This window comes from Phyllopteryx taeniolatus, chromosome 13 (assembly GCF_024500385.1).
Source record: "Phyllopteryx taeniolatus isolate TA_2022b chromosome 13, UOR_Ptae_1.2, whole genome shotgun sequence".
Taxonomy (NCBI): domain Eukaryota; kingdom Metazoa; phylum Chordata; class Actinopteri; order Syngnathiformes; family Syngnathidae; genus Phyllopteryx; species Phyllopteryx taeniolatus.
In genome coordinates, this window is record NC_084514.1 from 26959108 (window position 1) to 26986333 (window position 27226).

At 46.4% G+C, this 27226-nt stretch overlaps 1 protein-coding gene across 3 annotated transcripts in view; it reads right to left on the reverse strand.

The window, feature by feature from the left end:
• The window catches only part of LOC133488257 (P2X purinoceptor 3-like), a 115661-nt gene that overhangs the window by 38633 nt on the left and 49802 nt on the right, over positions 1-27226 (reverse strand). For all 3 annotated transcript variants that reach the window (XM_061795898.1, XM_061795899.1, XM_061795900.1), the window contains exons 6-10: positions 15079-15156; positions 14813-14954; positions 1164-1300; positions 797-890; positions 659-724 (exon numbers count right to left, since the gene is read on the reverse strand). In XM_061795898.1, the coding sequence (XP_061651882.1) occupies positions 659-724; positions 797-890; positions 1164-1300; positions 14813-14954; positions 15079-15156 (517 nt within the window). The remainder of the gene's footprint in view (positions 1-658; positions 725-796; positions 891-1163; positions 1301-14812; positions 14955-15078; positions 15157-27226) is intronic.

A 27226-nucleotide genomic window follows, 5' to 3' on the forward strand; every position in this document is an offset into this window, starting at 1 on the left:
AGAAAAAGAAACTATTTGGGGTGACTTAGTCAACAAAATGAAGAGGTGAAATGCAAGGGATCTAGTCTCGACAGAGGAGAGAAACCTTAGCCTAGGTATAAGAGGAAGTGAGGAGGTCCGGGACACAGGTCAGGCGGAGCGTGGGGGGTGGCAGTGGTGTACCTCCTCCACTGTTTGAGCTGGGTCATTTTCGGGTTCAGCCATTTCTTTCCTATGGAAGAGCTTGGGGCGAGCATTGGAGTGCTGTTCTAAGCAGTGCCGCAGCTTCTGGGTCTTTTGGTAGAGCAGGTAGGCTATGCCGAAAATCATGCAGTGACCAAGGATGGTTAGGGGCACTAAGTTAAGGTCTGGAGCGTATAGCAATAATAGTGTGGTACAGTTTGACCTAATAAATAATCAGTAAGTTCCACAGCATTATGTTGTCTATTTATTTTCCTGTAGTACAACAGTAAATTACACAAATAGTCATAGAAAGAGAAGCTATGATTTTGGTTTCAAAGTGTTTTGGTCTTTTCAAGTCAATGGGTTGAAGTCCAAGTGAAGTCACGAGTCATTGCTGTTCAAGTCAAGTTGCAAGTCTTGTAACATATTGTCGAGTCTAAAGTCATCCAATTCATGACTCGAGTCTGACTTGAGTCATGTGACACGCAACACTCACCACACCAATTGAAGTGAAGGCTGCTACCATGTTGATAAGTGTGGGAATCATGTTGAACTTTCCTGCCTAAAATGGAAAACACAACTCTAAATTTGATGATGAAAAATCTTTTAACAACAAAGTGTATACAGTACTCACATTTCCATTGACGAGCACATCAAACCTTATTGCATAGGCTTTCACCAATGTACGGTAGTCGGTCCCATTTTCCATCTTATAATATTTGGCAAATCTCCAATAAAGAAAACCAAAAATTTGAGTTATGTAAAGCAAAGTAGACCTCATTAATTCGTGTGTCACTAGCTGATGCTTTGAACATTTATTTTTTCATTTTTACTCATTTTATTCAATATAACATTCCATGCTAGCTATATGGAGGCAGAGTTCTAAGGATATTTTAACTCGTGATGTATAAACGCTTTTGACAAAGCTTAGTGGATATGTTTCATTTGGTCAATAAACCTTGACAAAAATAAAACATTTACCCGACCTTGGATCTAAATACCTGAAATTGTAACCAGGTGAGACAGTGTTCTTCTGTGACATCGCATCCAGTCGAGTGAATGAGTATGAAGGGTTGCACTGGTCGTCTGATTTGTCCAAATCACACATCCAGCCAATCTTTATTCCTATCACACCCCCCTAACAAGGAGGCACATTGAGAGAGGGTGATTCATATACTGTATGTTCCACCGGATGCTAATGCATACAGAAGGGCTAGCCAGATCAGCGACTGTGTAGTGTGTACACCACCATCTACAAAACAAACCTGTTCTCATGCTGGGAAAGGATAGGCACCTGCCAGGCTTCCAACAGTATGTTACGTGTGGTACGAAGAAGAGTAACACACTGGACAAATAATATGGCAACATACACTGTAGAAGGCACATACAGCCCAAAGAACACCACTCGGTACCTCTCACTTTAAGTCAGTCCACATTCTTCTCATGTACAAGAGTTTTTGTTTGTTTGTTTTTTGGGTTAGTTGAGCAGGGCACGGTGGACGACTGGTTAGAGCGTCTGCCTCACGGTTCTGAGGACCGGGGTTCAATCCCCGGCCCCGCCTCTGTGGAGTTTGCATGTTCTCCCCGTGCCTGCGTGGGTTTTCTCCGGGCACTCCAGTTTCCTCCCACATCCCAAAAACATGTGTGGTAGGTTAATTGACAACTCTAAATTGCCCGTAGGTGTGACTGTGAGTGCGAATGGTTGTTTGTTTGTATGTGCCCTGTGATTGGCTGGCAACCACTTCAGGGTGTACCCCGCCTCCTGCCCGATGATAGCTGGGATAGGCTCCACAACGCCCGCGACCCTAGTGAGGAGAAGCGGCTTGGAAAATAGATGGATGGGTGAGTTGACCAAATCAGTAAAAAAGGCTACACATATCCTGTCCAGGGATGCAACAGATGAGTTAAAAAGACATTTTGCAGACATCGACACACTCACAGAATCATAAACAGCTTATACTGTATTTCATTCTGGGGGAAGCAATTATACCACAAAAAGCGAAAAAAATATCCAAACAATAAGCGGAGCGGGAGCAAAGGTCATCAGGAGTGGGTGGCAGCGGTAACTATGATAACAAAGTCATTGGGAATGGACAGGAGTGAAACCATGATGCAGTTTTATTTTATTTTTAATCAGATAGTTGTTTTTTTTTTGTTTTTTTTAACATTTCCCATCAGCATTGAGCTCAACATTGCTAAACTAAGGGATTAATACGGCTTTTATTAATAAACTGTTTTGTTTTTTGATCGTTACGGTAATTCAATGTGTGACTCAGGCAGAGGTGTACTACATACATTATACAGAGGAAGAAAAACTAAGCAAGATTGACTGGGACTAAAGTGAGTGGGATCCTGTAAATGTTTGGCTCAGGACTGGAATCAATCTCTATGGGAATGGGAGGAAGCGGGATTTTTTTTCAACAACTGTGGGAGGGGCCATAGGGGTTGGGTGCAGTGCGAGCTGGGAGGTGGCCGAAGGCAGGGACCTTGGCGATCCGATCCCCGGCTACAGAAACTGGCTCTAGGGACTAGATATAGTCGGACTCGCCTCCACACACAGCTTGGGATCTGGTACCAGTCCTCTTGAGAGGGGTTGGACTCTCTTCCACTCTGGAGTTGCCCACGGTGAGAGGCGCTGAGCAGGTGTGGGTATACTTATTGCACCCCGGCTCAGCGCCTGTACGTTGGGGTTCACCCCGGTGGACGAGAGGGTAGCCTCCATCCGCCTTCGGGTGGGGGAACGGGTCCTGACTGTTGTTTGTGCCTATGCACCAAAAAGCAGTTCAGAGTACCCACCCTTTTTGGAGTCCTTGGAGGAGGTGCTGGAGAGCGCTCCCACTGGGGACTCCATCGTTCTGCTGGGGGACTTCAATGCTCATGTGGGCAATGACAGTTAGACCTGGAAGGGCGTGATTGGAAGGAACGGCACCCCCGATCAGAACCTGAGTGGTGTTCTGTTATTAGACTTCTGTGCTCACCATGGATTGTCCATAACGAACACCGTGTTCAAGCATAAGGGTGTCCACACGTGCACGAGGCACCAGGACACCCTAGGTCGCAGTTCAATGATCGACTTTGTGGTCGTGTTATCGGACTTGCAGCCGCTTGTCTTGGACACTCGGGTGAAGAGAGGGGCGGAGCTGTCAACTGATCACCACCTGGTGCTGAGTTGGCTCCGATGGTGGGGGAAGATGCCGGTCCGACGTGGCAGGCCCAAACGTATGGTGAGGGCCTGTTGGGAACGTCTTGCAGAAGGAGTTTCAACTCCCACCTCCGACAGAACTTTGCTCATGTTCCGGGGGAGGCGAGGGACATTGAGTTCGAGTGGACCATGCTCCGTACCTCCATTGCCGAGGCGGCCGACCGGAGCTGTGGCCGTAAGTTGCTCGGTGCCTGTCGTGGCGGCAATCTTCGAATCCGTTGGTGGACACCAATGGTGCGGGATGCCGTCAAGCTGAAGAAGGAGTCCTATCGGGCCTTTTGGGGCTGTGGGACTCCTGAGGCAGCTGATGCGTACCGGCTGGCCAAGCGGAATACAGCTTTGGTGGTCGCTGAAGCAAAAACTCGGGTATGGGAGGAGTTCGGTGAGACCATGGCGAAAGACTTCCGGACGGCTTCGAGGAAATTCTGGTCCACCATCCGGCGTCTCAGGAGGGGGAAGCAGTGCACCATCAACACTGTGTATAGTAGGGATGGGGCGCTGCTGACCTCGACTCGGGACGTGAGTCGGTGGGGAGAATACTTTGACGACCTCCTTAATTCCACCGACACGCCTTCCCATGAGGAATCAGAGTCTGGGTTCTCTGAGGTGGGCTCTCCTATCTCTGGGGTTGAGGTCATCAGGTGGTTAAAAAGCTCCTTGGTGGCAAGGCCCCTGGGGTGGATGAGATTTGCCCAGAGTTCCTAAAATCCCTGGATGTTGTGGGGCTGTCCTGGTTGACACGCCTCTGCAACATCGCGTGGATGTCGGGGACAGTGCCTCTGGATTGACAGACTGGGGTGGTGGTTCCCCTTTTTAAGAAGGGGGACCGGAGGGTGTATTCCAACTCAGGGGGGTCACACTCCTCAGCCTTCCTGGTAAGGTCTATTCAGGGGTACTGGAGAGGAGGGTCCGTCGGGAAGCCGAATCTCAGATCCAGGAAGAGCAGCGTGATTTTTGTCCTGGCCGTGGAACATTGGACCAGCTCAACACCCTCAGCAGGGTCCTCGAGGTTGCATGAGACTTCGCCCCAACCAGTCTACATATGTTTTGTGGAATTGGGGAAGGCGTTCGACTGTGTCCCTCGGGGAGTCCTGTGAGGGGTGCTTCGGGAGTATGTGGTACCAAACTCCCTGATGCGGGCTGTTCGGTCCCTGTACGACCGGAGTCATAGTTTGGTCCGCATATCCGGCAGTAAGTCGGACTCGTTCCCAGTGAGGGTTGGAGGCTGCCCTTTGTCATCGATTCTGTTCATAACTTTTATGGACAGAATTTCAAGGTACAGCCGAGGCATAGAGGAGGTCTGGTTTGGTAGCCTCAGTATTGCATCTCTGCTTTTTGCAGATGATATGTTTCTGTTGGCTTCATCAAGCCGTGATCGCCAACTCTCACTGGAGCAGTTTGCAGCCGAGTGTGAAGCGGCTGGGATGAGAATCAGCACCTCCAAATCTGAGACCATGGTCCTCAATCGGAAAAGGGTGGTGTGCCCTCTCCAGGTCAGGGATGAGATCCTGCCCAAGTGGAGGAGTTCTAGTATCTTGGGGTCTTGTTCACAAGTGAGGGAAGAATGGAACGGGAGATCAACAGGCGGATCGGTACAGCGTCTGCAGTCATGCAGACTTTGTATCGGTCCGTTGTGGTAAAGAAGGAGCTAAGCCGAAAGGCCAAGCTCTCAATTTACCAGTCTATCTATGTTCCTACACTCACCTATGGTCATGAGCTGTGGGTTGTGACTGAAAGAACAAGATCACGGGTACAAGTGGCCGAAATGAGTTTCCTCCGCCGGGTGTCCGGGCTCTCCTTTAGAGATAGGGTGAGAAGTACAGTCATCTGGGAGGATCTCAGAGTAGAGCCGCTGCTCCTCCACATCGAGAGGAGCCAGATGAGGTGGCTGGGGAATCTGATTCGGAGGCCTCCCTGTTGAGAACCAAGTCCCACCGGGAGGAGACGACCCAGGACACGCTGGAGAGACGACGTATTTCGGCTGGCCTGGGAACGCCTAGGGATCCCCCCGGAAGAGCTGGATGTAGTGGTTGGGGAGAGGGAAGTCTGGGCGTCCCTGCTAAAGCTACTGCCCCCGCGACCCGACCTCGGATAAGCGGTAGAAAACGGATGGATGGATGGCATATTTTTGAGTCCAGAAAAATGTGGCTGAATAAGTCTCATTCATTGAATAACGTTTCTGTTTTAACTAATTTTGGTGGTCATAATGGCCCTCTGAGGGAAACCCTACCAACAAATTGGCCCGTGACAAAAATTAGATTGATACCCCTGCCTTTGGGTATCTGCACTAGGTAACACATTATTTCTTTATCATTGTGGGATTTTTATTTTTCAAAAATATAAATTTTTTGCATTCTGCAGGTCAGGTTTTAAGTATTGTTGATATCCAATTTTACATCTAAAGACAGGAAAATAATTACACGAATACACACATTCAATTGTTTAGTATAATAACTACACACATTACATAACCATTTGGTTGCTTTATCCTGTAATTTATTGGTTTAGATTGGTTGCACCACCTGAGGAATATTGGTTGTACCACTTGGCAACAATTAGTTATTACATGAAATATGCAAAGAAAATGCATTTTCATTTCAAACTGTAACATGATGGTGTTTTATTCATCAGTCTCTATTTATCCATCCATCCATTTTCCATACCGTTTATCGTCACGAGGGTCACGGGCGTGCTGGCGCCTATCTCAGCTGACTACGGGTGAGAGGCAGGGTACGCCCTGCACTGGTCACCAGCCAATCGCAAGGCCCACATTGACAAACAACCATTCACTCTCACATTCACACCTATGGGTAATTTAGTGTCATGGGGCTGTGTTAGGGTTGTTGTCTTCCCCCTGTCTCGTACACACCTGCTCCTGAGAGCATCTTCTTCACCTGTGCCTCATTTACCGTAATTACCCCATGCATTTAACCTCCTGTCTCATTCTTTCTGGGCGCCAGTTCGTTGTATCTTGTTGTCGCGTTCCAGCATTCCTTGTTTCCACGTCATCAACTCATAGTAAGACTAGACCCTGTTCTGATGATTGACCTTGCCTCTTTGCCTCACGTTTTTTGGATACGGTTGCCTTTCCGGATTGCCTGCCTGTGTACTGACCTCTGCTCTTTTATTAAACCTCTCTTTTTTGAAACTGTCCATTTGTATTGGAGTCGTGCATTTTGGGTCCTGTCCTCTGTTCCGTTCATGACAGAACGAACTGGCCATAACATGGACCCAGCAGACTCAGACCCGGTGCGCAAAGCCCTTCCAGCGCAGGGTCAATGCATATCAAAGCAGGATGAGCAGCTTGCTGCCCTCCACCTTCATCTAAAGGGACTGTCAGATCATCAGGACACTATAATGAGAAAGGTGGCCTCACAGTTTGAAGTTCAAATAAATATGGTTCAGAAGAAGGAACCAGCTGGCACACCACCCAATGCTGCCACTGTACCATCGTTTCCATGTGAAGCAGTCACCATGCCGCCACCTGCCACATCCGCTGCTGTCTGACCACTGCTCTCACGACTGGAGAGGTTCTCTGGAGTTTCTGGGAATATTAAGCCGTTCATCACTCAGTACCAACTCCACTTGGAGCCGCCGGCAGCTGTCTTCCCCACCGAGCGGGCAAAGATCGCTTTTGTCATTTCCCACCTGACTGGTCGTGCGGAGGCGTGGGCTACTGCTTAATGGAGCCGCAATTCCGCCGCGTGTCATTCTTGGGCTTCTTTCGTAAAGACTATGGAGCCAGTTTTTCAGTGTTCCACACCAGATCGTGAGGCAGCTCGCTCTCTTGTCACCTTACAACAAGGCAAGCGTAGGGTGTCAGATTACGCGATTGAGTTTCACATTCTAGTAGCTGAGAGTCAGTGGAACAACAGGGCACTACTCGATGTATTTTTTTCAAGGACTATCCCCCGCCGTCAAAGATCGTTTGGTACCACTAGACCTGCCGACTGACTTGGACACTCTCATCACTCTCGCCGTAATGATCGACAAAAGGCTTTTGGATCGCGAGCTGGACGGAGATCGGCTGAGGGATGCGTCACCGCGCACCTGGAGGACGAGCCTCGGTGACCAGCCAAACCAAGGCAGATCCCATGTTGCCGGTCTCAATCCACTGGCTAGCGTCACCACGGATGAACCCATGCAACTGGGCAGGTTCCGTCTCTCCCCTGAGGAACGTCAACGCTGGCTGAGGGTAGGGCGGTGCTTCTACTGCGGTCAGTTGGGTCATTCCATGAGCAACTGTCACGTCAAGGTTGGCGGTACCGGTAACAAGGGTACGACAGCTGTGAGTCTAAATTTTATTAAGGAAAACCCTACCTGGGTTGTTCCTAAAGTGACACTATGCTCTCCAGATCAAGAGATTCATACATTTGTATTGATTGACTCTGGTTCTGACGCAAATTTACTCAACTCCATCCTCGTTAGACGTATGCACCTTAGAAACTTTCAAGTAAAACGCCACTGCAACACCTATGCTGCAGACGGCAGTTTTATGGGCAAGATCACTCACCGCACCCGAAAACTCACATTGACATTTCCTGATTCTCACTTGGAACGCATTAGTTTTCATGTTTTTGACGCTATGAATTATGACCTTATTTTAGGGAACCCTTGGTTGAAATTACACACATCCATGTTGACTGGTCCTCTGGGCATGTTATGTCATGGGGCAGCAATTGCGCCCAGAACTGTTTCATGCCCCCATGTAATGTTCAGGTATATGTTTCTAATGAAATTCCAAAGACCCCATCTGGGGATCCTGACTTATTTCAAGTGCCCACCTGTTACCATGACATTAAAGACGTTTTTTTCCAGAGCCAAATCCCTTCCACCTCACAGACCTTGTGACTGTGCAGTTGACTTGCTGCCTGGAACCATACCTCCACAGGGGAGGTTGTTCTCTCTTTCAGGGCCGGAACACAAGGCTATGAAGGAATATGTGGAAGAATCACTAGCAGCTGGGATCATTCGGCCCTCTTCATCCCCTGCGGGACAGGATTTTTCCTTATGGACAAAAAGGACAAGACCCTGTATCGATTACCGGGGTCTCAACGAGATAACTGTGAAAAACAGGTACCTTCTTCCTCTCATCTCCACCGCCTTTGAGTTCCTGGAGGGAGCCAAGGTTTTCACCAAACTGGACTTAAGAAATGCGTATCATCTCATCAGGATGACGGAGGGGGATGAATGGAAAACAGCATTCAACATACCAACGGGACATTATGAGTATTTGGTAATGCCTTTTGGACTCACTAATCCTCCAGCTGTTTTCCAAAACCTTGTCAATGATGTCTTGCATGACATGTTGAATGTGTATGTTTTTGTCTATTTGGACGTTATTTTGATATTCTCCTCGGATGAGGAGACTCACATTATTCATGTCGGCTCTTGTGTTGCAGCACTTACTGCAGAATGAACTTTGTGTCAAGGTGAGAAATGTGAGTTCTCCAAGGCGTCCGTTTCTTTTCTGGGTTTCGTGCTGGCTCAAGGTGAAGTCAAAATGGACCCTTGCAAAGTCGATGCAGTGATTAATTGGCCCACTCCCACGTCACGCAAGGATGTAGAAAGGTTCTTAGGGTTCGCAAATTTCTACAGAAAATTCATTAGAAATTTCAGTTCTATAGCCTCGCTTTTGCATGCTTACCTCGCTACACAGACCCTTTGTGTGGAACCCAGTTTGTCAGTCAGCTTTACAGAAACTAAAATCGAGCTTTACCTTCACTCCCATCCTCACTTTGCCAGATCCCAAACAGCAGTTTGTGGTAGAAGTTGATGCGTCTGATGCCGGAATAGGAGCAGTGCTCTCCTAGAAATGTCTAAAGGATGGTAAGTTACATACTTGTGCGAATCTCTCTAAAAAAACTGACTCCAACCGAGAGAAATTATGACATAAGTGACCGTGAACTGCTGGCGGTCAAGGTGGCTTTGGTGGAGCGGAGGCACTGGCCAGAGGAGACACAGACTCTGTTTTTAGTATGGACAGATCACAAGAACCTTGAGTATCTTAAGTCTGCTAAAAGATTAACTGAGAGACAGTCTCGATGGGCTCTGTTCTTCACAAGATTTAATTTCATGTTATCCTACCGACCTGGTTCTGAAAATGGTAAGCCGGATGCTTTGTCACGTATTTTCTGCGAAGAGAATTCTTTGTCCGACCCTAAGACTATTTTGCCCAAGTCATGTTTTTTTTTCTGCTTTTGTTTGGGACGTTGGAACTGTGGTAAAGGAGGCTCAGAATAGCACTCTCAGCCCTGAAGTTTGCCCTGAAAACAGACCTTATGTGGTTCCGACCTTAAGGAGAAGAGTCATCCACTGGGCTCATACTAACCGGACTGTATGTCACCCAGGCATTGCCAAGACGCAATCTGTGGTCGAACAGCGCTTTTGGTGGCCTAATGTTAGGAGGGATGTTATCAATTAAGTCAATGCTTGCCAGGTATGCGCTGCTAACAAGCCCTCTCGGCAACGCCCTTCTGGGGAGTTGCGACCCCTGCCAATACCACAACGTCTTTGGTCAGACATCTCCGTAGACTTTAAGACAGGATTACTGGCCTCTAAAGGAAATACCACCATTCTCACAGTTGTTGACAGGTTCTCCAAGACGGCACACTTCATTGCACTTCCGAAACTCCCCTCAGCTAAAGACACTGCCGAGTTGATGATAAACCAGGTATTCAAGTTTCATGGTTTCCCCAAGAATGTGGTATCTGATAGGGGCCCCCAATTCATTTCACAATTTTGGAAGGAGTTTTGCAGTCTAATAGGTGCTACCGTCAGTCTGTCATCTGGATTTCATCTTGAAACTAACGGACAAACCGAGAGGCTGAACCAGGACCTGGAGACTGGGCTCCGATGTCTCGCTTCACAGGAGCCACAATCCTGGTCTCAGAAATTGGTTTGGGTTGCGTTCTCTCACAACTCTCTCCCCTCTGCATCCACTGATCTATCGCCTTTTCACATTGTGCATGGTTACCAACAAATCTCTGTTTCCTGCCATAGCCCCAGAATCCACGGTTCCAGCTGCATTAACCTTGGTGAGATGCTGCAGGAGGACCTGGGAGCGAGTCCGCCAGATACTGCTGCGCCAAGGCCGGTCCTACAAAATCGCAGCTGACCATAGGAGGACACCGGCCCCGAACTACAAAGTGGGTCAGCAAGTTTGGCTCTCCACCAAGCATATTCCACTCTGCATGGAGTCCAGGAAGCTCGCTCCCAGGTTAGTTGGGCCCTTCCCCATCACAAACGTCATCAACCCTGTCACCTTGAAGCATAGGCTCCCAAGGTCGATGCGGGTCCCCCCTGCATTTCACGTCAGCCTGCTCAAGCCCGCCCGGGAGTCCCCTCTTGTCCCACCTTCCAGGCCCTCTCCTCCCCCCCATTTCGTGGATGGGGGCCCTATCTTCACGGTGAGGTGGCTGTTGTCGTCTCGTCGGAGGAGGAGGGGGTTTCAATATCTGGTAGACTGGGAGGGCTATCATGGGTGCCGTCTGGGTTTATCGTGGATGACTCCTTCATTCGGGACTTCCACGTTGCGCATCCTGGGGCTCCGGGGCCGTCTGGGGCTGGTCGTTAAGGGGGGGGGGGGGGGGGGGGGTGCTGTCATGGGTGTGTGTTAGGGTTGTTGTCTTCTCCCTGTCTCATACACACCTGTTCCTGAGATCATCTTCCCCACCTGTGCCTCGTTTACCGTAATTACCCCATGCATTTAACCTCCTGTCTCATTCTTTCTGGTCGCCACTTCGTTGTACCTTGTTGTCACATTCCAGCATTCCTTGTTTCCACCTCACTGACTCATCGTAAAACTAGACCCTGTTCTGATTATTGACCTTGCCTCTTTCCCTCACGTTTTTTGGATACTGTTGCCTTTTTGCATTGCCTCCCTGTGTACCGACCTCTGGTCGTTTATTAAACCTCTCTTTTTTGAAACTGTCCAACTGTATTGGAGTCGTGCATTTTGGGTCCTGTCCTCTGTTCCGTTCATGACAAATTAGAGTCTTCAATCAAACTACCACGCATGTTTTTGAGATGTGGGAGGAAACCGGAGTACTGTCAGAACTCTGAGTCAGATGTGCTAACCAGTTGGCCAGCGTCGGACCGTCTCTATTGAAGTTTTCTGAAATATAAAATTATACTTTTATCATATATTTAAAATCTCTTTAAATATTATTTAATATGTACAAATTATCATGGAAAATGATTTAAAATGTGTAATATCTTTAATTCTAAAACTAGTAAACATTTTAGACGTTTCATGGATAATCTTAGAGCTTTGAATAGCTATATAGTGACATTCCTTGCAGTTGTGCCCTCTGTCTAACTGGTTGCACCACCTGACTATTGCAACTAATCTGGCTTCTGTTTAGATGCTAGCATTACCCTTGCCATGAAGTTCATACTGTTTTTTTGTTTTGTTTTTTTAATAAAGAACTTATGATCATTTTTTATTTATTTTTTTGTTTTACATTGGTTGTACCATGAGTTGCAAGTAGTTATTTTATCAGTATTTGATACAGATCTACAAAACGTTTAGCTCAGTCACAAGGGTCACTTGAGGTCATCTGGCTGATACAACATCCTGTTTACAGCTATTGTCACTTTACTTCGAAACAAAAGTTCAATGTTTATGGCACCCTGACATTTAGGAAATGTAAATTGCTGGACAGTTGGAAGTTAACAGCTTTATAACTATTGATATGAGGGGAAATCATTATCCAAAAGACTTCGAACATAAAATAATGGCAGAGTGTTTTATTTTGACTTTGTCATCATCAAGATAACATTTTTAGTAGGTTTATTAGTGTGCTTACTTGCTCGGACACCTGACATCTTAGGGGTTTGAGAGGCCAAAACACAAAAGAATGTAATTATTTGAATTGACTAAAAAAATGTGTTTGCATCCACAGTTAGCTTTAGCCAGCTTGCAAGTGTGATGGTGAAACAGAATGATGTGACAGCTGGGCTCTTAAACAGTAAACATTTGACACACTTTTCACAAATCCACATACATACACGGTACTATGTATATAATCCTCGTAAGGCACTTTTGAGCACAATACATTGAGGGATGTGGACGGCGGGTTGGGAAGCAGAACAATTAGGTGCTGTTCCCTGGCACCCTTGTTACTCTCCTCTGCCCTGCCTGTCTTCTACTTTCAGTGCAGTACACCTGTGGTTCCAAAACCTTTATTTGGAAATGATATTGTGGACATTAATATAAATACAAATTAATATTCCCATATCATGTCAGGGCTGCTGTGTGTGCGTGTGCATGTGTGTGTGTGTGTGTGTGTGTGTTCGTTGGTTTATCTATGTGCAGGAGTGGAGAGATGAGTTGGAGCTGGGACAAGCTGCAATTCATCATCATCAACGGTGTACTTAAGCCGGTCCCGAACGCCACCTTGTCACCAGATCGTCTTGATTAGACATACTGTCAGTCGCATCTAGCTCACGAGGCTCTTCCTACTACGTATAAAGATACTGATCAGCATTTTCTCTTGTCGCTCAGAACGTCCACGCCTGCTACCTCGCCTGCACACCTATCTAGTCGAGACTCAGTACCCGAAGTCCTTGCTACCCCTAACCTGGGTGTCATCTCCCCTTGATCACCTATTGCAAAGAAATAAACGGCCTCCACGTTTACTTGTTTTGCTCTGCTGTTGGGTCCTCTCCTGCGTCACGAACCCTAACATATCTATTTCAAGTCTCTTTGTCTCATTTATTCTTTTGGAATTTAAACTCTTTTTATTCAGTGCACAAAACTTTTTGTTCCAATAGTTTAAGACTGATGGGTTAGGGCCCAAAAGTAGCTCACGTAGGCATTTTGGGTGGGTTGTGGGCAAGTAGTAAAACATAATTATAGCATATTTATATTTATAGCATAATTCAGATTGTTAAAACCATTACAGTTGCTTTGGTCTGGAGCCTTCAGTTCCTAAAAAAAGACTAAAAAAAAAACTGTTACACTTTCATGAAAAAAAAAAAAAAGAGATCAGTGCCAAGTATAAATGTTTGCATACAGTTATGCAGTATTGTACCAAATGAGTTCAATGAACAAAAGTTCATTAACTTGTTCTTCATATTTTGGGCGCACGTGAACTGAACATAGTTCATTTCTGCCTGATGAACGTTATTGAGAATGCGTTCAGTCTGGCGTCTGTGAACGTTTTTTGAGCGACAGTTAATTTTCATTCAAGAGTGCCAGGTTTTATTAGGGACTTTCAGGACAAACCCCATCTGATCCTCCATATGTCGAGGAATAAACGCCGTATTTGGCAACCGATGCAGTGCAGCGGCTGCCGCCAATCATGTTTCCATAGGCTGGCTGCGTGAATGTGTGAGGTTCATTCAGGGACACTGCATAAATGCGAGTGAATGTGTCCTTTGGTTCTTTTGGAATAGTGGATGGCTTACCAGCAAAATTATTTGTAGCAGAAGGCTTTAGGTTAAAACACTGTACGATAATATGGAATTTATTATGTTTTTGTAATATAAGAATAGCCCTGCGATTAGCTGGCGATCAGTTCAGGGTGTACCCCGCCTCTCGTCCAGAGTCAGCTGAGACATGCGCCAGCATGCTCATGACCCTAGTGAGGATACGTGGTACGGAAGTTGGATGGATGGATATAAGAATAGATCAAATATTTTGTTAATATGATCAGCCAAAGCTGTTAAGAATGCAAAATGATCAGTCCTTTCACCATTGTTCCTGTCATTCAGTATTGGATGTTTTTGTTTGCACATTAAGGACAAAAGTCCTGTTTTTGTTTTATTTCCTCATTTTAAAAAAGACCATTCAAGCAACCCTCATGTTTTTGAGATTGCAGGGTGAAAGCTGCAGCTGGCTACGTGGACTGAATGGATGGCAACAATGGGAAAATTAAATACCAGTATTTTGAGGGTAACAGCCAGTCAGCAACATATTGGAAAAAAAGAACTATGAACTAGTTCATTTTTGGAATGTTGAACTTAGTTCAAAAGTTTTAATTATGAACTATGAACTGACTAGGTAATTTTTGGAACGGTGAACTGCATTTTGAAGTAGTTCGCGTAGAAAATGAACTTTCCCAACACTGCAGTTATGTTCATCTTCAACTTCTTAATAAGGCACTTTAAATATTTAAGCCTGAGTAGTTTTATTGAAAAATATTACATTCAGATGTTTTCAAAGGTTATTTTTGAACAATACATGTACAGGTAACTTTATTGGCCCTAACTTCTGTAAAAGTGGGTCGCAAGACTCGCGACTTAGCAACAACAGAAAAATGCAGGTCCCAGGGTGACAACAGTTGAGAACCACTGGTTTAAGAGGAAACTGTTCATGGTATATTGACAGTCATCATCCACACATACTGTATGGCTTAGCTGTAATACAAATTGTATGAACAATTTTAACACCTAACTTTAAAAGGCAGAGTCATTGGGAAAAGCATTGGATCTGCACTCTACCTTGTCTGCAAGTTTGGTGAAGTTCTGCTGTGCATAGCGGACTACATCTCCCACTTTGAAGATGGGGCAATAAGTATTGTTGACCATGTCAAAGTTACATTTATTGATGTACTCGTCGGTGATGTTGGGGAGGAAGTTGCCTCTGTAGACAAAGAGAAAACCCTATATATCGTATCACATTATACACCATATACAGTATCATAATAAATACAAAATATAATTCAGATCATAATTTAAGCATTTCTTGTTGAATCTCATCAACTTACTTTGTGTAATTGAAGGTTGGAAATCGAATGCTGTTTTTGATGAAAATCGTGAAATTTTCCACTTCGATCATTGGTGTGCTGACAGAAAGGGAGGAAAATAAAATTAGTAAAAAGTGATTTGAAGAATGTTTAGAAACTCACAGTTTGAGTCCCACTGAGGAAAAAATAAATTGACACTAGTTGTTAGAGAGAAGTTAGTCTGCTTCTTGACACTGTCGCACCTTGACAGCAACAATTTCTTCCATGTTAAAAGGGGAATATAATTAGTCATTCTTTCTAATTGCATGTCTGTGTATTGGTTTGTATAAACAATGCAATTCAGCTGTAAGACCCTGCCGATATGTACAGTTTTGCGTCGAGATACGAGTGACCCGAATTACGAGATTTTAAAGATACGAGTTTTTGCTTTAGCGTGGGAGCCCAAACTTGAGAAACGAGTGCTGTATGGTGGCAGAAGGCTCCATTTACTTGACAACAAGTTGCTTTAAGTCATAAATATTCTTCAAAAAAGAGGCTTCAAACAATACATTACCACTACCAGTTGAGTTTACTGGAAAACTTACTGTAAAACAAAGATAATGACACGTGTTTTTGAAACAACCACAGCCTCCATCAAGCATATGATGACAGCCACAAGGGCTAACAATTAACAACTCAAAAATGAAATACAATAATGCCAGCCGGATGTTTAAAACAATTTCAAGGTGTGGAAAAGAGATCACCGGAGATGATACAGAGCTACGTCTGCAGAAGATGCGAAACATTGATGTGGCGGATTCACTTGAAAGTAGATTGATCGGCACGCAGAACCTTAATAAGGAAGAACTGAATGTCATGGGAGATGCAAATGTAACTGTGTGTGTACACCGTGCTGTAGTATTTAGTGCAAGGTTTCTTTTCTTCAAAGATATGGAAAACAAACGTTTTGGGCATGTTTCTGCTCGCTGACTAGAGCTTTCCTGCTCATGATAGGGTGGGGGTCAGGGGTCAAACAAGTGTGGGAGAGAGAGACAGAGAGAGCGAGAGAGAGAGAGAGAGAGAGAGAGAGAGAGAGAGGAGAGAGAGAGAGAGAGAGAGAGCACTTAAAGGGACAGGCATGCAAACTTCATTGTGTGTGTGTGCGCGTGTGTGTGCGTGTTTGCATGTGTGAGACTTGGCCTGATCACACTTCATGAAACCAGTTAATATCTTTAAATTATCATCTAATATATTATTGATGACAATCTACTTTTTCTTTCGGCTTGTCCAATTAGGGGTTGCCAGAGCGTGTCATCCTTTTCCATGTAAGCCTATCTCCTGCATCCACCAACTGCCCACAGATCTTCCTTGACGAGATCCATCAAAATTCTCTTTGGTCTTCGCTCTCTTGCCTGGCAGCTTCATCCTCATCATCCTTTTACAAATATACTCACTATCTCTCCTGTGGACGTGACCAAACCATCGAAGCCTGCTCTCTCTAACTTTGTCTCCAAAACATCGAACCTTGGCTCTCATTTCTAATCCTATCCAGCCTGGTCACGCCGAGAGAGAACCTCAACATCTTCATTTCCGCCACCTCCAGCTCTGCTTCCTGTTGTCTCTTCAGTGCCACAGTCTCTAATCCGTACATCATGGCTGACCTCACCACTGTCTTATGAAACTTGCCCTTCATCCTAGCAGAGACTCTTCTGTCACAAAACACACCTGACACCTACCTCCACCTGTTCCAACCTGCTGGGACCCTTTTCATCACTTCCTTACCACACTCACCGTTGCTCTGGACTGTTGACCCCAAGTATTTGAATTTGTCCACCCTTGCTATCTCTTCTCCCTGGAGCCCCACGCTTCCCTCTCCACCCCTCTCATTCATGCTCATATATTCTGTCTTACGGAAGTCATATCCAGACTTCAGCATGCAGTACCACAGTTCCTCTCAGGTACTCTGTCATAGGCTTTCTCGAGATCGACAAAGACACAATGTAGCTCCTTCTGACTTTCTCTGTACTTTTCCATCAACATTCTCAAGGCAAATAATACATCCATGTTACTCTTTCTAGGCATGCAACCACAATGTTCCTCGCAAATACTCACATCTGTCCTGAGTCTAGCCTCCACTACTCTTTACCATAACTTCATTGTGTGGCTCATCAACTTTATTCCTCTGTAGTTCCCACAGCGCTGCACATCACCTTTGCTCTTAAAAATGGGCACCACCGTGTCCATTACTCAGGCATCTTCTCACCTGCTAGAATTCTCTTGTACAAGCTGTTCAAAACCTCCACAGCCACCTCTCCTAGATGCTTCCATACCTCCACAGGAATGTCATCAAGACCAACTGCTTTTCCATTTTTCATCCTCTTTAATGCCTTTCTAACTTCCCCCTTAATCATTGCCACTTCCTGGTCCACCACACTTGCCTCTTCTCCTCTTCCTTCATTTTCCTCATTCATCAACTCCTTGAAGTATTCTTTCCATCTATCCAGCACACTACTGGCACCAGTCAACACATTTCCATCTCTATCCTTAATTACCCTAACCTGCTGCACATCCTTCTCATCTCTATCCCTCTGTCTGGCCAACCTGTATAGATCCTTTTCTCCTTCTTTAGTGTCCAACCTGGTGTACATGTCGTCATATGTCTCTTGTTTGACCTTTGCCACCTCTACCTTTGCCCTATGTCGGATCTCAATATATTTCTTTCTCCACTCCGCAGTCCTCTCAGTGTCCCACTTCTTCTTAGCTAACCTCTTTCCTTGGATGATTTCCTGTACTTTGAGGTTCCAGCACCAAGTCTCCTTCTCCCCTTTCCTACCAGAATATGCACCAAGGACTCTCCTGCCTGTCTCACTGATCACCTTGGCTGTAGTGGCCCAGTCTTCTGGAAGCTCCTCCTGTCCACCGAGAGCCTGTGTCACCTCTTCCCGAAAAGCTATTCCTTTCTCAGCTTCCACCACATGGTTCTCTGCTTTGCCTTTGTCTTCTTAATCTTCCTCCCCACCACCAGAGTCATTTTACACACCACCATCTTATGCTGTCGAGTCACATTCTCCCCTACCACTATAGTCAGTAACCTCCTTCAGATTACATTGTCTGCACAAGATGTAATCCACCTGTGTGCTTCTACCGCCACTCTTGTAGGTCACTTTATGTTCCTGCCTCTTCTGGAAAAAAGTGTTCACTACAGCCATTTCCATCCTTTTTGCAAAGTCTACCACCATCCGTCCCTCCTAGTTTCTTTACTGGATGCCATACTTTCCCATTACTTCTTCATCACCCCTGTTTCCTTCACTAAAATGTCCATTAAAATCTGCACCAATCACGACTCTCTCTCTGTCTGGGATGCTCAGAACTACGTCATCTAGCTCCTTCCAGAATTTCCCTTTCACCTCCAGGTCACATCCTACCTGTGGGGCATAGCCGCTAATCACATTATACATAACACCCTCAATTTCAAGTTTCAGCCTCATCACTCAATCTGATACTCTTTTCAGCTCTAAGACATTCTTAGCAAACTCTTCTTTAGAATAACCCCGACTCCATTTCTCTTCCCATCTACACCATGGTAAAATAATTTAGACTCTGCCCCTAAACTTCTAGCCTTACTGACTTTCCACCTGCACTCCTGTACACACAATACAGTATATCAACCTTTCTCCTAATCATCATGTCAACCAACTCCTGAGATTTTCCTGTCATAGTCCCAACATTCAAAGTCCCCACATTCAGTTCTAGGCTCTGTGCAATCCTCTTCTCTTTCTGCTTGAGAACCCGCTTTCCACCTCTCATGTTTCTTCGACCCACAGTATCTGAATTTACACCAGCGCCCTGCAGGTTAACGCCGTCAGGGGCGGACGTTGTTAACCCGGGCCACAACCGATCCGGTATCAAATTATTTTGATGAATGCTCATATTTGTTTGCCACAGTTTGAAGCCAGATGCCCTTCCTGACGTAATCCTCTGCATCTATCCGGGCTTGGGACCGGCCTACAGTTTGCACTGGCTTGTGCCCCCCATAGGGTTACATAATATTTTTTGATGACTATATTTTACAACATACTGCTTCTTGTTTTTTTTTTTACATTTTTAAAATGGTGGTGTTTTTGGGGGGAATGGAAGGGATTTATTGCATTTCCATTAATTTTAATGGGGAGATTGTCATCAGCCATCCTGCAGTTCTTCTGTTGGAGCCTGGGTGGCGCTTTGCACCCTCTTGGTCTCTCTCTCCCCTCCCCTCTGTCTTTCCAGCACCTTCCTCGGCCGCGCACCTGTCACCAATCAGTCCTCGTTACCACCTGCATTTAAATCTGCTTGATCCTGGAAAATCTTGCCAGAGTATTGAAGCTTCCAAGCGGTACAATGGCTCCCCAGTCTCCAAGTAAGACTACTCAATTCCTTGCCATCGTTCTGACCTTCGGGTTCTTTCTTGTCCTCAGTGTATCCTCCATGTCCCTCGTCAAGTGGATCTCTGCCCCTTCGCTGTCAAGCCAGCCGCCCGTCCTCGTCACTGCCTGCCACCTATTCTCTGCCTCAACAACCCACCAGCACACCTCAAGGACCACCTACCTTTCCATTTTCAATAAACTGTTCATCATAACTTCTCAGCCTCCGCCTGCTCTTGGGTCCAGTCTGCATCCGATCGTGACAGAATATTCTGGCCACAAATGGACCCAGCAAAAAATATGTACTCACCCTCCAAGGTGCCCACATAGAACCTCATGTCCCTCCGCCCGAGCCCTACTCCGGGGACCTAGGTGCATGTAGCCAGTTCCTTATTAATTGCTCACTAGTTTTCAACCTTCAACTGTACAGTTATCCCACCAAACAATCCAAGGTCACATTTGTCACTAACCTTCTCCGCGGAAAAGTAGCCAAATGGTCCACCGCTTTATGGCACAACTCCTCCCCAGTACTCCAGTCATCCATCCATTTTCTGAGCCGCTTCTCCTCACTAGGGTCGCGGGCGTGCTGGAGCCTATACCAGCTAACATCGGGCAGGAGGTGGGGTACACCCTGAACTGGTTGCCAGCCTATCGCAGGGCACATACAAACAAACAACCAATTGCACTCACATTCACACCTACGGGCAATTTAGAGTCTTCAATTCATGCATGTTTTTGGGATGTGGGAGGAAACCAGTGTGTCTGGAGAAAACCCACGCTGGCACGGGGAGAACATGCAAACTCCACACAGGCGGGGCCAGGGATTGAACCCTGCTCGTCAGAACTGTGAGGGTGATGCTCTAACTAGTCGTCCACCATGCCGCCTACTCCAGTCATTCGATTTGTTTTCCACTGAACTTAAAAAAGTATATGATCACCCCGTTTAGGGCTGAAAAGCCACCCGCCGTTTCCTCACGCTCACTCAGGGCGCTAGTTCCGTAGCTGCGTATTCCATTGAATTCAGGATACTTGCGGGTGAATGCGGGTGGGATGACGCTGCGCTTAGGGGGATTGTTCTAAATTGACTTTGAGCTTGCTGCCCGGGACGAGCCCTCCTCTCTCGAGGCTCTCATAGCACTCGCCATTCGCATAGATAACAGACTGTGCGAGAGAGTATGAGAGAGCAGGGTCCCAGTATGTAAGATCATTCCCATCATGAGCACCGCCCCATCAGCATCTCACCTGCCTTCTGCACCACCTACTGCCCCTTCGTCACACCCCGCTGTACCTGATGACCCCTTGCAAATTGGTAACACACGTCTAGATCCCCAGGAACGTGTCGTGTCATCCAGTGGCTGTGCATTTATTGCGGTTTATTGCGGTAAATCAGGTCATATTCATCGTCACATGTCCCTTGCGGCCAAAAAATCCAGGCTCGCCATGAGCCGGGAGCGCTGTGGTGAGCCACACCACTATTTCCTACAACTCTCCTTCCCGTATGACCGTCCATGTTTGCATCCTAGGTTCCACTCACCACACATCCATAGTAGCCCTAATAGATTCCAGTGCAGACGATAATTTTATTCATGAAGGTATAGCACATCAGATCCAACTCCCTCTCCAACCACTCTAGTCTCCCAAAAAGGTCAGAGCCCTGGATGGCCGAGTCATATCCCCACCAAACATCGCCTCTCACCTTGCTTATTTCTGGCAATCACTACGAAAATATCTCTCTTTTCATTATCCCTTCCCCTGAGACCCCATTAGTCCCCTGAATTCCCTGGCTTAAACAACATAAACCCGCCATAGACTGGACACACTTGTCAATAACTGGATGGAGCCCTCACTGCCATTCATTTTGCCTGCTCGCTGCTATACTGCCCTTTGGAAACCCACCACCATCTGCCACGCCCGTTGACCTCTCCCGAGGCCCCGAAGAGTATCATGATCTCTCTCCGGTGTTCAGTAAAAAGACCTGGCCAATCTCCTCCCGGGAGCCCTTCTTCCCTCCAGCCGTCTCTTCAATCTCTCCCGCCTGGAAAAAAAGGCGATGGATGACTACATCCGTGATTCCCTGGCTTCTGGAGTCATTCTCCCTTCCTCGTCTCCAGTCACCTGTCCCCTGCCGAGAGGTATTACGACGTTGGCAACCGAGAGCTGCTAGCCATCATATGGGCATTGGAGGAGTGGAGGCACTGGCTGGAGGGGACTGAAGTACTGTTCATCATCTGGACTGATCACAAGAACCTTTCTTACTTTCGTTCTACCAAACGCCTTAACCCCCGACAAGCTCGCTGGGCCCTCTTCCTAAGCCGATTCCATTTCAGCCTCTCCTTCCGACCTGGATACCACACTAGTAAACCTAATGCGCTATCCCGCATGTTCTCACCCCCCTCCAGCCCTGCTGAACACGAGACTATCTTCCCTTCCTCCTGCTTTGTTGGTGCTGCCTCATGAAAGATAGAACAAATTGTCAAACATGCTCAACAAACATACCTACATACAAACCCTGACCCCAAGACCGGACCTCCGAACCATCAATTCGTACCCGATTCCGCACGCTCTGACGTCCTTCAGTGGACCCACAACTCCAAGCTCACGTGTCATCCCGGCATCATCCGCACGATTCAGTTCATCCAGCAGCACTTCTGGTTGCCCAGCCTTGTTAAAGACACCCGGGAATTTATCAAAGCCGGCTCCGTCTGCACGAGGGAAGTCTTCATACCGGCCTCCAGCTGGTCAGCTGCGTCCCTTACCCATCCCAAGCCACCCCTGGTCCCACATCGCTTTGGACTTCATCACCGGCTTGCCACCTTCTGAAGGCAACATCATGATTTTCACTGTCGATCGATTTTCTAAATATGTCCATTACATGCCCCTTCCAAAGCTACCTTCTGGTTTGAAACTGTTAACCTCCTTGTTAATCACCACGGAATCCCCATTGACATCGTCTCGGACCGAGGACCCCAGTTCTGCAACTTGACACAGATTTTCTCATAAAAAACAGATTCCAGAGCAAAGCCATGGGTCGAGGCGAGTCAGCGTGTCTCTCACTGGAACTTCGCACACCAGCTCAGCCTCCCTTTGCCACGGTGCTGAATTCCACATCCCCATAGCCAGCTTTTACATCCGAACTCTATGAGGGGATGGGCTGTGCTGATGAATATTTATAAGTTGACTGACATATGTAGGAGTTTACTTTTTCATTCACAGAACCAGCATTACTGAATGCGGCATTACTCAAGGCTTGTAATAAGAGATTAAAATACATTGAAAAGCATAAATAATTGAGCGTGGCAGACCTCGCCACGGGCTCATGGCGAGATCTGCAACCACCACAGCGGCAAGCTTCGCTGCTGGCTGACTCGGTTCCACTAAGCAGTGGAGGTCCGAGCCCAAGCGGGCATGTGCGTCTTCCTCGGCCGGGGCTGAGGGGCTTGAAGCTTCCAAACACTGATCTTTATGTTTTCCCACTGAGCCAAACTTGGTGGACAAGGACTGGGCTGGACAAAACTTTGTGCTACCCAAGCTTACGTCGCCAGGCCAAAGCCGGGCTCGGTGGTGAGCTGCCGTGGCGGATTCGGTGGCGAAGTCCGCCGCTGGCCGACTTATCCCGCTAAGGAGCGGCGGTCCAAGCCCAAGCAGGATTGTGTGTCTTCCTCGGCCGGGCCAGAGGAGACAAACACCGGCTTGAGGCTGGCCGGTGGGGACGTTCTGATGGTCCAATCCATTCAGTCGCGAGGGAAAAACATTTTTTTTAAACTTCCCAGCTCCTCCAGCCTGTGGAAAAATGCCCCGTTTGCCATAGTGCAAGACAAGCAAATGAAGCCCGACTTTTTGTCTGTGATTCTACATTCACAAATAAATATTTGCATTTTTTTGTATCCCGACACGCGGCGGCGTAGGTGGTATGCAGAACCGAGAGGAACGGTGAGTACGTCATCACAGCATGTGACTAAAACGGACCAATCACGAGAGATGATCTCCGCAGCATTCTACGCGCAGCAACAATTTTTGCCATGTGCGCGTCAAGTGATGCAGAGGGGCTGCGTGGGGCAATGCGTCGGAGATGTGATGCAATGCGGGTGTTGTCGGGCGCGCGGGCGCAGGAGTATAAAGAGGCCTTAAGGGGTCAAGTTAGGCGCTAAAAACAGCTCTGTAGGGCGTCGGGCGAGGCATTAACAACTGTGTGTGAAGAAGTATATAGAATCGCATTTGTTTGTCTTGTACTTGTAGGGTAGTATGCATGCTTCTGGAAAGTAGTTTTGTAAATAGGCTACTGTATTGATTTGTGATAGAAGGAGAATTTAAGTTGGAAAAATAAGGAGTGGTAAAAAATATATTCAAGTTGGAGAAATAAGGAGATGTAAATTGTATATTCAAGTTGGAGAAATAAGGAGCTGTGAGTTGTAGAATTAAGTTGGAATAAATAAAGTTGTGAGTTGTATAAGTAAGGTGAAGGATAAGGAGTTGTGTTTGATGATTAAATTGAAGGATAAGGAGTTGTGAGTGGGATGATTAAATTGGAGGATAAGGAGTTGTGAGTCATATAATTATAGGATAGATTATATATATAATTATGCTAGAAAATAAGGAATTGTGGTTTACATAAATAAAATAATATAGTATGATATTGTAATATGGTATGGTACTGTATAGTATGATATAAGTATACAAGGTAAAATATATAAAGTTGTGATAATAGAATCGTGCGGTGCAAAAATGTACACGCTCGTCTCTTGTTGAAGTAATAACTACAATTATAAGATGCCTGTGCGTATATTTCTATATCGAACCTGGAATATAAAATATTAAGAAACAACTTCATTAATGAACTAACTAAGCCCGATAAAAATACTAAATAATAATATTTTGAACTAATACTGATATTGATAATCATACATTTTAAATGTCAGGCTTGATAGTAATAATACAAGTAGTGGCTACAAAGTGAATGGAAAACAGACCTCAGGACAGTGGTGCATTAATCCCATTGTCTCATCTACCTCCAAAGAATGATCCTGAGACTCGATGTATAAAAACCCATTTCTGGTTAGAGTGAACTTATAAAAAATAAAAACAGCGAAGAGCTCCGGCAAAGTAAATAATTTATAAGTCTAAAATTGTGGAAAATAAAGTTTGCCAGAAGCAAAGCGGGCTTTTCCTGAAACAAATTGGGACAAGCTGCTTTATCGATTGTGGATTGTAGAATATTTAGCTCCACCCTTGGAGTATCTCTGCCACAATCCGCACTACTCAGCCACTATATTAATAAAAACAGTTTTGGGCAGTCTGAGTGCCAAGCATCAAACAGAGTTGATAGGTGTGCAAATAATCCGCGACATTGCATATCGATGGTTCCCAGAAAGGTGCAGTGGGAAATAGGCAAATTTGGGCATCTGGAAAGAGAAGGTGACGCCGAGGAGCTAAGATTTAATTATCGGATAAACAAAAGAGTAAAACCAGGTGTGACGGCTGGAAAAATACGTATGTACATAAAAGCTAGGGCGGATAAAGAACCCAAATTTCCTGTCTCTCTCACAAACGAATCTAAACAAGCTGTTTTTTACATCTTGGCGAATTACTCTACGAATTACTTGTTCGAGGCCTAAACATTGAGGGATCAGCTCAAGCTTTTTGTCTTTTGGTTTTATTAAAGTCTTAGTCCAAGTTTACTTCTTAAAACTTTGAGTGTTAAATACAAATTCAAGTCCATCATCTGACCACCATCTTCTGAGGGGAGTGGCCCAAGGTGCAGGAGCACAGACGGAGGTCGAGACTGCGACTCACCAGAAGGCGTCACCCGATTCCGGAGGGGATAATTTGAGACACAAAAATAGAGTAGCAACTGATTTGGTTTCATATATAACAAATATTACTTCTATTAGTTTATACAACCTTCACATGCTTTATTGTTGCATGTTGTGACTACTAGCTGTTTTCCGGCCATGCTGTGCATCCTAATTGTTCCCAGCCATGTGTCATGAGCCACCCTGCAGTACCATAGTTGAAGCCTGGGTGGCGCCTTGCGCCAGCTTGCCCTATCTCTCTCTCTCCTTCCCTCTCTCTCTTTCCAGCACCTTCCTCAGCCGCGCACCTGTCACCAATCAGCCCTCGTTACCACCTGCATAAAAGCCTGCCAGATCCCGGAAACTCTTGCATGAGTATTACAGCTTCTCCAGCGGTACAACGACTTCCCAGTCTCCACATAAGTGACACAATTCCTTGTCTCTTTTCTGACCTCCGTGTCTCTCCTTGTCCTCAATGTTTCCTCCGTGTTCATCGCCAAGTGAATTACTCCCGCCACGCCGTCAAGCCATCCGCCGGCCCTCGTCACCACCTGCCATGCATTCCCTGCTTCGACTACCCGCCAGCGCACCTCAAGGGCCATCTACATTTCCCCTTTTCAATAAACTGTTCATCACAACCTCTCAGCCTCCGCCTGCTCTTGGGTCCAGTCTCCATTCCAACGTGACAGAATACTCTGCCCACAAATGGACACAGCAACCCCGCAGGCCCTGAATCTTGCACTCACCCTCCAAGGTGCCCACATAGAGTGACAAGACAAAGCTCTTCAGGAAATCATTGAATTCTTACACTCCCTTATGCAACAAGTCTCCCTCGTTTCTTCAAAAATGCAAACCGACCACCCACCCATAAGTACTCCTTCCGAGCCTGCAGGCTCCGAGCCACTCCGCCTCCCGTGCAGAGAACCTCATGTCCCTCCGCCCGAGCCCTACCCCGGGGACCTAGGTGCATGTAGCCAGTTTTTAATTAATTGCTCTCTAGTTTTCAACCTCCAACCGTACAGTTATCCCACCAAACAATCCAAGGTCGCATTTGTCACTAACCTCCTCCGCGGTAAAGCAGCTAAATGGTCCACCTCGTTATGGCACAACGGCTCCCCGGTACTCCAGTCATTTGATTCGTTTTCCCCCGAACTGAAAAAAGTCTTTGAACACCCCATTAGGGCAGAGAAGCCACTTGCCGCCTCCTTAGGCTCACTCAGGGATCTAATTCCGTAGCAGCTTATTCTATCGAATTCAGGATACTTGCGGGTGAATGTGGGTGGGATGACGTTGCTCTTAGTGGCTGTAAGAGCAGTTAAAGGACGAGCTCGCTGCCCGGGATGAGTCCTTCTCTCTCGAGGATCTTATTGAACTCGCCATTTGCCTTGACAACAGACTGCGGGAAATAGCTCGAGAGAGAGAGGGGGGTTAGAGTGCGTAAGGTCATTTCCCCCGTGAGCACCATGATGTTAGCATCTCACCCGCCTTCTGCACCTCCTATTGCCCCTTTGTAACCACCTACTGCACCAGATGAGCCCATACAAATTGGTAATACACGACTAGATCCCCAGGAACGTCAACGTCGCGTCACCCAGCGGCTGTGCATTTATTGCAGTCAATCAGGTCACTTCCTTTCCACGTGCCCTCTGCAACCAAAAGACCAGGCTCACTACAATCCGAGAGCACCGTGGTGAGCCACACCAGCATTTACTCTAGCGCTCCCTCCTGTCTGACTGTTCCTGCTTGCATTCTATGTTCCACTCACAACACACCCATTGTAGCCCTTATAGACTCCTGTGCAAACAATAACTTTATTCACGAATGTATAGCACATCAGCTCCAACTCTCTCTCCAACCACTCCCATCTCCTAAGAAAGTCACAGCCCTGGATGGCCGACTTAGCTACCTGTCACAACCAAACAGTGCTGTTCACCTTGCTGATTTCTGGAAATCACCACGAGAACATCTCTCTTTTTGTCATCCCTTCCCCTGAGACCCCAT